General features: G+C 40.2%; 1 protein-coding gene across 3 annotated transcripts in view; it reads right to left on the bottom strand.

The window, feature by feature from the left end:
* The window catches only part of NWD1 (NACHT and WD repeat domain containing 1), a 68,180-nt gene that overhangs the window by 13,681 nt on the left and 41,568 nt on the right, over positions 1-12,931 (bottom strand). For all 3 annotated transcript variants that reach the window (XM_073220213.1, XM_073220211.1, XM_073220212.1), the window contains exons 14-16: positions 9,132-9,340; positions 6,411-6,683; positions 568-658 (exon numbers count right to left, since the gene is read on the bottom strand). In XM_073220213.1, coding sequence (XP_073076314.1) covers positions 568-658; positions 6,411-6,683; positions 9,132-9,340 — 573 coding nt within the window. The remainder of the gene's footprint in view (positions 1-567; positions 659-6,410; positions 6,684-9,131; positions 9,341-12,931) is intronic.

The following is a 12,931-nucleotide window of genomic DNA, read 5'->3' as shown; positions in this document are numbered from 1 at the left end:
TTCTGTTAGCCTGGAAACTTCTAAAAGCAGGGGTTGTATGCCTCATCGCATCCCGTCACCTGGCCTCCTCTGTCCCTGGGACCATCTGGCAGAGATACCACGCCCATTTCAATGAAGACTAACTGCAAGCCCACAGAGGTTAACGGAGTCACCCGCAGTAGGGGTTGGCAAACCACATATAGGTCATGGGCCAGAACGGACCACCACCTATTTTTGTATGGCCTGTGAGCTAAGAATAATTTTACATTTCTAAATAGCTGAAAAAAAAGCAAAATAAGATTTCTATTTTGTGACAAGTGAACATGACATGAAATTCAAATTTTTGTGTCCATAAAGAAAGTTGTATTTGTGCACAGCCACAGCCACTTGAAATATATGTGGTGCCTTCACATTATAAGGTCAGAGTGAGAATAGTGGAGGCAGTGACCATAGGTCTGCAAAGCCAAGAATGTGTGCTATGTGGCTCTTTGCAGAAAAAGTTTGCTGACCATTGATCTAGGGCCGTCTTTACTTCCAGCCAAATGCAGAGTTACTTCCTCATGGCTCCAAGCAAGAGCTCAACACTACCTGCGGCAAGAAGAGACCCGTCCTCAGAGAGCGCCAGGAACCGCACAGCTTCTGGAAGCTTCTCCAGCAGGCTGTCTCCTTCGGAGGAAACCTGTGCAGAATCAAGGATGCCCATCAAGCATTTCCACATGGCTCAGGGGTCAGGATCAAGAGCTTGTATTTGGCTCAGGTACTCCCCGGATCTGTGATCCTGAGCAAATTCCTTACCCCTGGGGTGCCTCAGGTTCCCCATCTGTTAAATGGGTGATGATGCCGGGACCACCTCACTGTGAGCTGAGATGTGCATGGCATGGTTCCCCTGGGATCCAGGGAGCCCTCCCCAAATCACAGTATAATGTGACCAATTCAGGGACCCAGAGAACATTCCAGCGCTCATTTTCTGCCCCCGCCCAGGACCTCTAGAGATCTCAGATAAGATCAAAACACAGGTTGGAGCCCGAGGAAGGCAGCTTTTCCCTAGTTGCAGAAATGAACTAATTTTATTCAGACCTAAGAGGATGGTTCATCCCTGATTCCCAACCCCAATTCAGTTTCTGATTTTTGAGCACCTGACTACCACCAGGCTGTGTGCTGACAGCTTTATGTTCATTACCTTGGTTGGGGGGGAGAGATGGGACACAGGGATAGCCCAGAAAACTGACTCATCTGCACCGATTCAAACATATTTTTAAAAAAGACTTTGTCCACCTTTATTTAGCAGAGGCAGGAGAAAGTGAATTTCTTTGTGGCTGTTACTGATAATTTTTTAAATATGATTCTTTTAAAACTTAAAAAATAGTATACTGTAGAAGATTTTTAAAAAATAGAAATATCCAGAGCACACCTTGAACACACCCTGAACTCCTCTTTGCCCTCCCTGCCATCCCTCCTCCTCTGCAGATGGGACCATTGTCTGCATTTGCTTGACATGTTTGCATGGATGGGCATTTACGTGAGCATCCTTTTTAACATAATCTATCATAGACACTGTTCTGAGAGTTGCTTTTTTCATGTAATGTGTCTGGAACAGTGGTTCTCAACCTGAGGAGCAATTCTGCACACACACCCTCACCCCAGGACATTAGGCAACGTCTACAGACATTTTTGGTTGTTAAGATTGACAGATGCTTTGCATCTAGTGGGTGGAGGCCAGGGATGCTGCTGAAGATGCTGCAAGGCAGGAACAGACCCCACAGCAAAGTAGGACCCAGCCCCAGCTTCCTATGGGGCCCACGCATAGCACAGTGGTTAAGAACATGGACCCTAAAATCAGCCTACCTAAGTCCAAATCCCATCGGTGATACTCCTGAGCTGTGTGACTTTAGACAAATGACTTTACTTCTCTGTGCTACAGTTCTGGGACATAGATGGAATGGCAGTAGTTACTTTAGCTTTGCTTTAAAGGTTAAATTTAAATCAATGGATATGAAGTTCTTGGAATAACGCTAGTTGCTCAGTGAGCACTACATGAAACTGTATTGCTATTGCCATGAAAGTACCTCTGGCCCATGCAAACTTTCCCTGTAATGGACCAGATAGCAAATATTTCAGGCTTTGTGGGCCACACCGTCTTAAATTTGCTGTTACAGCACAAATGCAGCCAGAGACAGCATGTAAACATTTGGGGGTGGTTGTGTGCCAATAAAACTTCATTTATGGACACTGAATTTGGATTCCATAGACTTTTCACATGTCACATGATACTATTCTCTGGCTAATTTTTTTAACCACTTAAATTCATAAACTCATTCTCAGAGCACGGGCCATATACAGGCAGGCAGCCACAGCTTGCTGACTGCTGCTCAAGCCCATTGGAGTTTTTTATGGCCACATAATCTTTCAGAGTATAAAGGTCCTTAATTCATTTAACACTTTCTTCTGGACAGGTATTTGATACCATGCTGATGTTTTCTTAAGAATGCTGTGGTAAATACTATTATCTAGGCTGATCCTTTTTTAAAAAAAATAAACTTTAAAATTTTGGTTACAGTTTCATTTTTGTTTTCTTAACAAGTCTACTGGTTAAATCTCTCAGGATTGAAAAAAAACAATTACAAAGAATCTGAAGAATTAAACAACAAAGGAATGTCAAGGAACAGGCACAACTGCCCCACTCTCTGGGGTATAACTGCTATTCCAGTTTATACCTAGTTCAAAACAAAATGATTTTTATGTTTTCTAAATGAAATAATGCACAATCACCACCTTCACCTGAGCTTCTTACAACTATCAAACACAAAAGCTTCACTGAAGCTTGGTAAAAATATTTCAACAGGAATGATGGCCAACCTTAGTATGCAGCGTGCACTTTACAGGAAATTTTTTTTAAGCAATCATAACACAGCTATAAGGCCATTAATGAAGTCCTCGATTGAGAATCTGGAACATCCTTCCATCAAGGGGGGGAGGGGGAAATTCAACCCAATGAGTCTGTCTCAAGATCTTGGTCTCTCCTTTGCTCCTCTTGTGTTCTCTTCTCAGTAACTGGATTAATGCTTTGAGGCCAGAATGAGATATATTTTTTATTACTGTAGAATAAATGTTGTTTGGCTGGGAATACAGTACAATAAACGTTTATTTTGCATAATGCATGTCACACAGGCATCAGAAACGCTTCGCAGAGCCACATGCTCGGTTTCCATTTGTTCCTCCTGCTTGTGTTTTCTGTCTGCTGCTGCTCTCTGATGTTGGCCTTCCAGCATATTGCTTCTATGCACAGGCTGGAAATTTCTTCCACCTTTTCTCTTCCTCTCACCTCCCTGGTCATCTCCTTCCTCTTCAGAAGCAGAACTGATGAATTCAGTGGGAATCTTACTATTTAATGTTCATAGATGTACTGTAAGATTGCTTTCCCAAGGGCTTCACTAATTTATATTCTCCACAAAGAAGGTAAAATGGTGCCCAAGAAATGGATTTTCTTTTCATAAAAATATACTTTAATGCTCAAAATAACAGCTCCATTCCAGGTGCTTTGTGAACCAGATAATTCTTGGAAGGTGTTTTAAAAATGTCAACATTTAGATAATAGAACGAAGCTCCCATTCCTGGTAAAAGCATCACTCCATGTACAAGTCAGTTCCAAAGATTCCAGGAATTGCAACCATCAAAGGCAGGTCACAGCTGGCCCTCGGGTTCAGAGCTGGTCCCTCTGTCTGGAGTTGCCCCATGTAACTGACACGCTCAACCTTCCAGATGTGCTCATAAGTAGTGTGTATGTGTGTATGTGTGTGTGTGTGTGTGTGTGTGTGTGTTTCTATTAGAGAAGATGGGGTCCTACTTAACATTTTCAAAAGCTTTACTTAAGATTCACGTTATTTCAACAGCAGACTCTTGATTGATGTATTCATGATCCTAGTTTCCTAGCCTGCAGACCTCAAAGTTCTCAATCTTGATGTTCACTTGGACTTGAATATTTCAGGACCAGCTTGAATGGAGGGGCACCACTCAGGAATGCTGGTGCAAGGAGATTGCTTTTCCCCGGACCACATAATAGAGTCTTTGGGTACCTGCTCTCTTTCCTGACTCTCCTAGACATGAGCAGCTTCCAGTTGAGCTTTCTCTTCTAGTTACCTTTTCTGGTGCTCTTTATTCGTTCATTAGCCTTCCATCTGGCATTCTATCCCTTCATCCTGAAGAACATCTTTCCAGCATTCCTTAAAGTGCAAGTTTGTTGGAAACAAATTCTCTCAGCTTTTCTGCCTGAGAATGTCTTAATTTTGCCTTCAGTTTTGGAGACTATTTTTACTGGATACAGAAATCTAAGTTGACAGGTTTTGTGATTTTCTTTCCTCAAGTTACAGATGTCATTCTATCATCTTCTGTCCTCATTGTTTCTGATGAGAAACCAGCTGTAATTCTTATCACTGACAGCCATTGTGCATAATGGGCCTTTTCTCCTGTGGCTACTTTTTAAAGATTTTTCTCTTATCGGAGTTTATCCCCACTGAGGGGCCAGGAGCTGAGATTCTATCCAGCTCCATCAGTGGTTGGGTGAGGGCTGATCCCAGGAGCAGGAACACAGGGGCCAAGTGTGCTGGTGTGTTGGGGGAAGGAAAGTCAGGACAAAACGACCCACGTGCTCAGTTATGACATAAATGCCTGACATTGAGTTTTTGGATTGTCCAGGCATCTGCTTCAAAGACATCCATCTTGACTAAACGTACCACCAGCTGTCCAACACGACTAACAAAACAACGCGGTGAGGAATTAAGCTGCCCCTGCCCATGAAGTTGCCTCTTTCAGAAAACCCTGGGGAACCTAGATATCCAACCGCCAGAGTGGCCCTGCTTCTCTTTTCCATGCCCTAAGTGCTCACACTACTGCTTTAAATTAGCCAATAAAGAGTGAACCTGTGAAACCGTAAACATTCCACCTTTGGATTCTAATAAAGGCAGGGGACCAGTCCATGTTCCCCCCACCACCCACAACTCAACCTCACTGTGTGACCCACACGCACACCCCGTATCCTCCAGTGCCATGTGAATAATAAATCTTGTTGCTCAAATTTACCTGACGGTTTCTTGCTAAAATATATCCTGCAATCACAGTAAGAATCACAAGAGCTGGCCTAACCATAAAGAGGGACCTTAGTAGGGGAGAGGTCTGTGGAGCTCCTAAGAGTGACATGTGCCCAGGTGAGCACTTAAGGCACTTCTAACAAGGGAGCTGCCATCAGTTGGCTTAGGACCAACAGAACAATAGCCTTCAGAAATGGAGAACACTGGGGGGATAGAGATGGTACACCAACAGCAAATCACGCAGGGAGAAAGCAGACGGTAATGGCCACCACATGTCCAGTTCACTCCATGACACCTTAGAGCCCCCACCCCTGCTGGCTGGATGCCTGAGCAGGTGCCTGTCCCGATTCTGGCTCTGGATGTTGGTGCTATTTCCCTCCATGTTATACAAGAGGAAACTGAGGCTTGAAGAAGGAGGTACGCTCATGCAAGAATACAAACTAGTTGAAGACAGAACTGAGGTTTTCAAACTCAAGTGTGTCGGACACCCAAAGTCCCAGTTCCCTTGGAGGCTCACTGAAGATAATCCCTCATTGGAGGGAGTCAACACCTGGGAAACCTGATCAGAGGATGGGCATTACTGCTCATGATTGCATTTGGTGCCTTGATTGCTTAGGGAGGCTATGAGGCCCTGAAGCCCAGAAATGTGGAATTTGGGGTGATTCTTTACAGATCTCCCCTCCTCAAACCCTCACCTCTACTGAAAACAGACTGCTCTTCTGAGTGTGATCGTAAGTCATTGGCGACCCAGTCTCCCTTCCGGGGTCGAGTTCCTCGAGGGCACAGTTGAACTCTTCTACTTCTACAGCCCCTCCAGTACCTGATGTGACAACCTTGTCTCTCCACCTACAGTTCCTTGTACAGCTTGCTGTTGGTGCCCCAGCCATGGCCCCTCAATGTCTTCCTCTGTTCCTGGAAGGCTACTTATTGTACAACTGCCACTCTGCACCTGGGTTGTTTTTTTCTGACTGTCTTCTCTGCATCCTGCCAGAACGCTCGGCCCCTGTATTGATGCTCCTGGGAGCGGCCCTCACCCAACCACTGATGGAGCTGGTGGATAAAATCCCATCTCCTGGCCCCTCAGTGCAGACGGCTCTGAAGCATATTCTCTACTCTTTCCCAGAATGTCCACAACAAGACTGAGTGCCCAAAATTATCCAAATTGGCTGGCTCCCATGAGACACTTAGAGATGTTTCCTGAACTGCACTGAATGTCAGATCCCTAGAATCAAGAAGCCAAGAGTCATTTAGCAGATCAAAGGTGAGATGTGTTCCCCTGACTTCTAGAATGTCTAAGCACTTTGCAGCTAAGTCCATACTAGCATTGTGTTCCATAAAGTTCCTTACCAAAGAGATGGAGCCCTTGCTGAACCCAGTGACTATCTTTCCTTGTTTCTGGACTGAGACCCCACAGGTCGGTGTTTCTTCTTTGATGCTGGACAAATGTTGCTTCCCCTGCAGTTTTCCTGTGGCCGAGCTCCACAGACTGACCACGCCAGCCTCAGACACTGTCAGCAGTGTGGCCTGGGAAGCCAGCGCGGCCGTGCACCTCCAGGGGTCAGAGGCATCTCCCAGGATGCAGAAAACCAGCTCTGCAGTTTCCAGATTCCAAGCACTGACCTGATGGAATGATGAAAAGGAAAAAGAAATCTCAGCGGAAGACCTAGGCTGCAAGTTTTACAGAGTTAAATGCAAGAATGTGCTCTTTTTTATAGTTCATGCATTTTATTTTCAACACTCTGCCTGTTCCAAAAAAAAGCAGAGAGGGGAGATTTATTCTGGATTGGATCCTGGAATTGCAGAAGGACATCTGTGGAAAAACTGAAATCCAAAATAAAGTCTGGAGTTAGGTTGATAGAAATTGTCAATATTAATGTCTTAGTTGTGACCAATGAAACCTGGTTATATAAGATGCTGACATTGAGAAGGTAGGATCAAGGGCATAAGGGAACTCAATTATCTTTATAACATTTTCATAAGTCTAAAATGCCCCAAAATAAAAAGTCTTAAAAACAGAAAAAAGAAGGTCAGCCATGCCATACACATTCACATATGTGTTCATTAATGTAATTATTAATCACAGCAGGTTTCTTGTTTAACTTCATAAAAAAAAGTCTCTTTTTATCAGCAGTAACCATTTAAAGAGTAAACATTTGTCCATTAATTCTCCTTCTGGGATCTGCTCTAAAGAAATAAGGAGAGAAACGCACAAGGATAGATGTAGAAGGAAAACTATCTCAGTTCCTGGAAAATGCAAAGAACTGTAAATAACCTATAAGAGCAGTAATAAGGGATTAGTTAAATAAATTACAGTGGAGCCAGAAAATGGAATCTTATGAAATCACTAAGCATGCTACTTTCAAAGAATGTTTAAGGTTATGGGCAAGTGAAAATAGCTTTATAAAACTGCATATATGGTTTTATATTTGGCTATATTCTCATTTTCTTTTATACACATGTACATACATTGCATACGCAGACACACATACCACATAAAGCAAAATCATGTAGTTAACAGTTGTTTGGAAACTTTTTCTGAAAAGAAAAATGATTTCCACAATCAGTTTTGAAATCAGCCAACTCTTCTCTAGTATTTAAGCCTGCACCAGCCAATAAAAATATGACTTTAAATTTATCAGCCCCCTTAAAAAAGGTAAAAAGAAAAACGTGAAATAAATTTCAGTAATACATGTTATTTAACCCAGTTTGTCCAACGTTATCATTTCAAAATATAATCAATATAAAATTATTATTGAAATATTTGTATGTTATTAAGTCTTTGAAATCCAGTGCATGTTTTATACTTACTGCATATTTCAGTTTTGAATAGCCATGTTTTAAGTGTTCAATAGTCATATCTGGTTGGTGCCTCCCCTATTGGATGGTATAGTTTATAAGCTACCAACATTACATATGTTAACAACCACCAATTACTAATAAAAAATAATAATTAATATCTACTAATTATTTGGTGCTTACTATTTACCAGGCTCTAGACCAGGTGTCTTGCACTCATTATCTGAGGTAGAGGAAGAATTGAGGCAGAGAGGTAAGGTGATATGATCAAGATTTCTCAGCTTGCAAAGAAATCAACTGCGAGTTAAATACAGATTTTCCCCCATGTCTTTAGTTACTGAGTTTTAACCCACTAATATATTGCATCTCTATTTATCAAACAATCAGATCATAGGGTTATAACTGACATAATGAAGAATACATTGAAGAATACATACTGTTTTCAGAAGCATATGTAACATTTACCAAAAGAGACCATAAAATGAGTCTCAATACATTTGGAAGGATTCACGTCATACAAATGGAATTAAATTAGGGGAAAAAAACCAGAAAGCTATCTAGGAAACTCTCAAATAGAAACAAATAGCACACTTCTAAATAGAATCATAAACACAGAGAACAGACTGGTGGTTGCCACGGGGTGGAGGGTGGAGGGGAATGGGTGAAATAGTTGGAGAGGATAAAGAGCCACCAACTTTCAGTTATAAAGTAAATAAGTCATGGGGATGAAAAGTACAACATAGGGAATAAGTCAAAAACATCGTGATCTTTGTATAGTGACAGATGGTAACTACATTTATCACGGTGAGCATTTTATAATGTATATAATTGTTGAATCTCTATGTTTTACACCTGAAGTCAATATAATATTGTATGTTAACTACACTTAGATAAAAATAAATAAATAAATATCTCACGGACCAAGAAGAAATCAAAAGGGAAATCTGAAAGTATTTTGAACTGAATGTTAATGATAACATAACATTTTGTGGGACATAGATAAAGCAGTACTCAGAGGGAAATTTATAGCACTAAAATGACTATAATAAAAAAAGATGAAAGGTTTCAATTCTTAAGACACAAAAGAACCGTCAGGGTCATCTAATCCAACTATGAAGTTTGAAACCCTTATAAGGTTGAAACCTCTCTCAAATAGTTGTATACCCTTTTACATGCACCCCATACCAGGGAGCCCCTCCTTATGCAAACATTTGCCACCTTTGAATTCTCTGGTCTCAGCTTGCCTTTGCAAACAAGGCAGGTGTTTGGTACCTTTGAGCCAGATGCTGAATACACCACCTTCTTTGTCTCATCCACGTGAAGGCTCCAGATCTGAGGTTCAGTGAGCCCTGTGGAGCCTCCATCCCAAATGTTGAATTTCTCCTGGCCAGAGAGTAAGTTCCACAAACGCAGTGTATGGTCCTTTGAAGCAGAGATGGCGAGTGTCCCCTTGGCAAAAACTTTCACATACCTCACCTCTCCTGTGGCAGACCAAAGTGGGAAGAATATATTAGCTGAAAACATCCTGACCTTCCAACTACCAAAATACCCATTGGCTTGGAAATCCCCTGGCTTACCAAATAAAAGATGGGTGGATTCATAGGCTTGGGGTTGATTAATGATTGTGCATTGAGTCCCCTATACAAAATTTCATTGTTGTTAACAACCATTTGATCAATAAATATGCCCTCTCAAAAAAAAAGATGGGTGGATTCAAATATAACCAAATTACAAATAATGGAATATGACAAAGCTAAATTAAGAGTGTAACAATTGGTTGGGATTAAATCTATTGCCCAGATGTTGAATCCGTAACTAGCAGAGGTCACTGAAATTTATAAAAGTTCAGCATCATCCAGGGAGCATTTAAAATTAGTAAATAAAATAATAAATTAGTAGATAAAATAATAAAAAAGTAAAATTACAGGAGATTTTATAATCTTGGAGAGCTTTTCTAAGCAAAACATGAAATTTGGAAGAGATGAAGGGGGAAAATTGACCAAGTGGATTACATGAAAATACAAAACTTCAAGAGGATCAAATGTAATTAAAAGACATATGATAGACTAGGAAAATATATTTGCGGTATATAACAAATAGAGACCTTCCTTAATAAACAACGAGTTCTTACAAATAAGCAAGAAAATTGCAAATAACCTACTCATAAATTGTACAAAGAATATAAGCAGGAAATTTATAGAAATAATACAAGTAGACAATAAGCATTAGAAAATGATGTTCAACCTCATCATAGAATTAGAAATATATATATGACATAGGAAGTGATAACATTTGTGACATCAACTGAAAAAAAACTTGCAAACAGTTATGTAACTATATCTAACCATATGTTTATACATAAACAAACACTTCCTTCACAAAGGGATTAGAACAAAAAATAAATGTTTAACAACTGGCTTTCCAAGGGGTGGAAGAAAGCCCTGATTTGGAAGAAAGCATTTGCCCGTTTCCCATGGTATAAATACTCCCACCATAGCTGATATCAAACCTCTCACATATACCATTGAATGTGGAGTTGCAAAGAGAGATTCCATAGCACACCATTTCCACCATATGGATACAAGAGTCAAGAACATAAATAGTAGTAGAATGTGGTAAAATAATTAGAAAGCAATATGTTTTGAGTATTTATTTATTACCTTGTTTTAACATACAGTTGACCCTTGAGCAACATGGGTTTAAGCTGCACCAATTCACTTCCACAAGGATATTTTTCAAAAAATATACTGGAAAACTGTTCGGAGATTTGTGACAATTTGAAAGAACATGTTTTTTCGTAGCTTGCTTTATTGTAAGAATGCAGTATATACTAAAAGGACATACAAAATATGTGTTAATTGACTGTTTGTTATTGGTAAGGCTTCTGGTCAACCGTAAGCTGTTAGTGATTAAATTTGGGGAGAGTCAAAGTTATATGAGGATTCAACTGTGCTCCAACCCCTATGCTGATCAAGGGCCAACTATAATTGATTTAGCTGTAAGTTTCTATAATTTAACGTTTAATAATGACCATGTTTGACAACTGACTCACAATATTCCTGAGAACTTCACCATCAGCTCTCACAAAACAGTACAAACCACATCCAGCCTACTACCATGTGATTGGAAACTCATTTTTCTTATTATGTGTATCTGTAATGCTTTCGGAGTTATCAATCGATTACTGAGTTTTTTGAATTGCAAGTAATAAAAGTCTGATAACTTTTTAAAAAGTGAATCAAGCTCATCATTAATAAATGGGCTCAGGTCTCAAACACATGGCTCCCACACACACAAATACAAATACTGAATAGACCTATAGGGAATAGCCATCCTGGTGATCATAAATGGAATCGTATTTGACAGGTATTCTACTGGTACCCACCTCCTTCCCACCCCTCAGAATCAAAAAAGAAAAATGAAAACATCTAATGCTGGGAGATTTGGGGTTATGTTGTTTTATTCTGCCACATGCAGCCTGTTCAGAAAGCAGTAAGATAACACTTCTTACAACACAGAAATGTTCACACCCTCCAATTCAAGATTCCTACTCAATGGAAATATTCAACCAAAGGAAAAAAATGTTGTTGAGAACAGAAAGAGATTCATCCCAGCATTATCTATGATAATGTGATAACTAGAAACAGCCCAAATACATTAAGCATAATTAAATAAACTAATTAATTGAAATTAATTTGAATAATTAAAATTATAATTAAATAATTTAAATTTTTAATGATTAAAATTAATTAAATTTTGTGTCTGTGGCATGTACCTCCCTCCTCTTAACCCTAGTTTCAGCCCTGGTCAGCCTCTCTTTAACATCTAGAACAGGGTCTGGTACACAGTAGTCACTCAATAATCGATTGAATGAACAAACCATAGCTATGATGGGACTTTGCAGAAATGAAAACCTCACTTAGTTTCTTAGGGACTTCAGGCAACAGATTTCATAAATGATTACAATTCTTTACCCTCCCTGATCAATATCTTTTGCAGTGTGACATTTGTTCTTCATCAAGAAATGAAGCCTATTTCCCTTCCCATTGATTCTGGACTATTCTTGTGATGTCCTTTAGCCAATAGTAGGTGATGGGGTGCCAGTTTCAAGGCCAATTCTAGACCCTAAAAGAGCTTCTGTGCTTCTGCTCACCCTCTAGAGACCTTGACTCTAACCTGCTGGATGAAAAGAGACTACAAGGAGCAGAACTGAGTTGTCTCATTTGAGAATATCCTGAACAAGCCACCTCTCAGATGCCCCCCTGACCACATAAGCATGAGCAAGTCCAGCTGAGACCAGAAGAGCCACCCAGCTCAGCCCAGCCTGAATTGCCAACCTACAGAAGGTGAGCTAAATAAACAGCTACTGTTTGATGCTACTATGCTTTAGGGTGTTTTGTTATGCAGTTATAGCTAACTGATGCAGGAACAAAGCCAGGGTTTTGGTGCAAAGAAGTGAGTCAGTGGTGAAAGTGAGACAGGGACCACGGGTTTAGACAGAGTAGGGGGACTTCAGAAAAAGCAAAGCAGGTTAATCCCAGTCAGAACAATGTACCAATATGCAAAGAAACCCCTACCAAAACTCCCTGTTAAACAATTAAGCAAAGTTAGAGTCACATTAATTCTCTAGGTAAAAATATCAAACTAGGAATATAGGCATTCTTCAGTAAAATTAGTTAAAACTAAAAAGCCAGGAGTAACTGGGCCTGGAATGTTTGAACATCCCCCAGATAAGAAAATACCTTAGCATCCTAGCCATGGCAATCAGACAACACAAAGAAATAAAAGGCTTCCAGATTGGCAAGGAAGAAGTTAAACTGTCACTATTTGCAGATGACATGACACTGTATATAAAATACCCTAAAGAATCCACTCTAAAACTACTAGATCTAATATCTGAATTTAGCTAAGTTGCAGGATACAAAATTAATACACAGAAATCTGTTGCAGTCCTATACACTAACAATGAACTAGCAGGGAGAGAAATGAGAAAAACAGTTCCATTCACAGTTACATCAAAAAGAATAAAATGCCTAGGAATAAACCTAACCAAGGAAGTGAAAGACCTATAC

This window comes from Manis javanica, chromosome 13, assembly GCF_040802235.1.
Source record: "Manis javanica isolate MJ-LG chromosome 13, MJ_LKY, whole genome shotgun sequence".
Classification (NCBI taxonomy): domain Eukaryota; kingdom Metazoa; phylum Chordata; class Mammalia; order Pholidota; family Manidae; genus Manis; species Manis javanica.
Note: the sequence above shows the minus strand (reverse complement) of the source record. Positions and strands in the feature narration are given on the sequence as shown.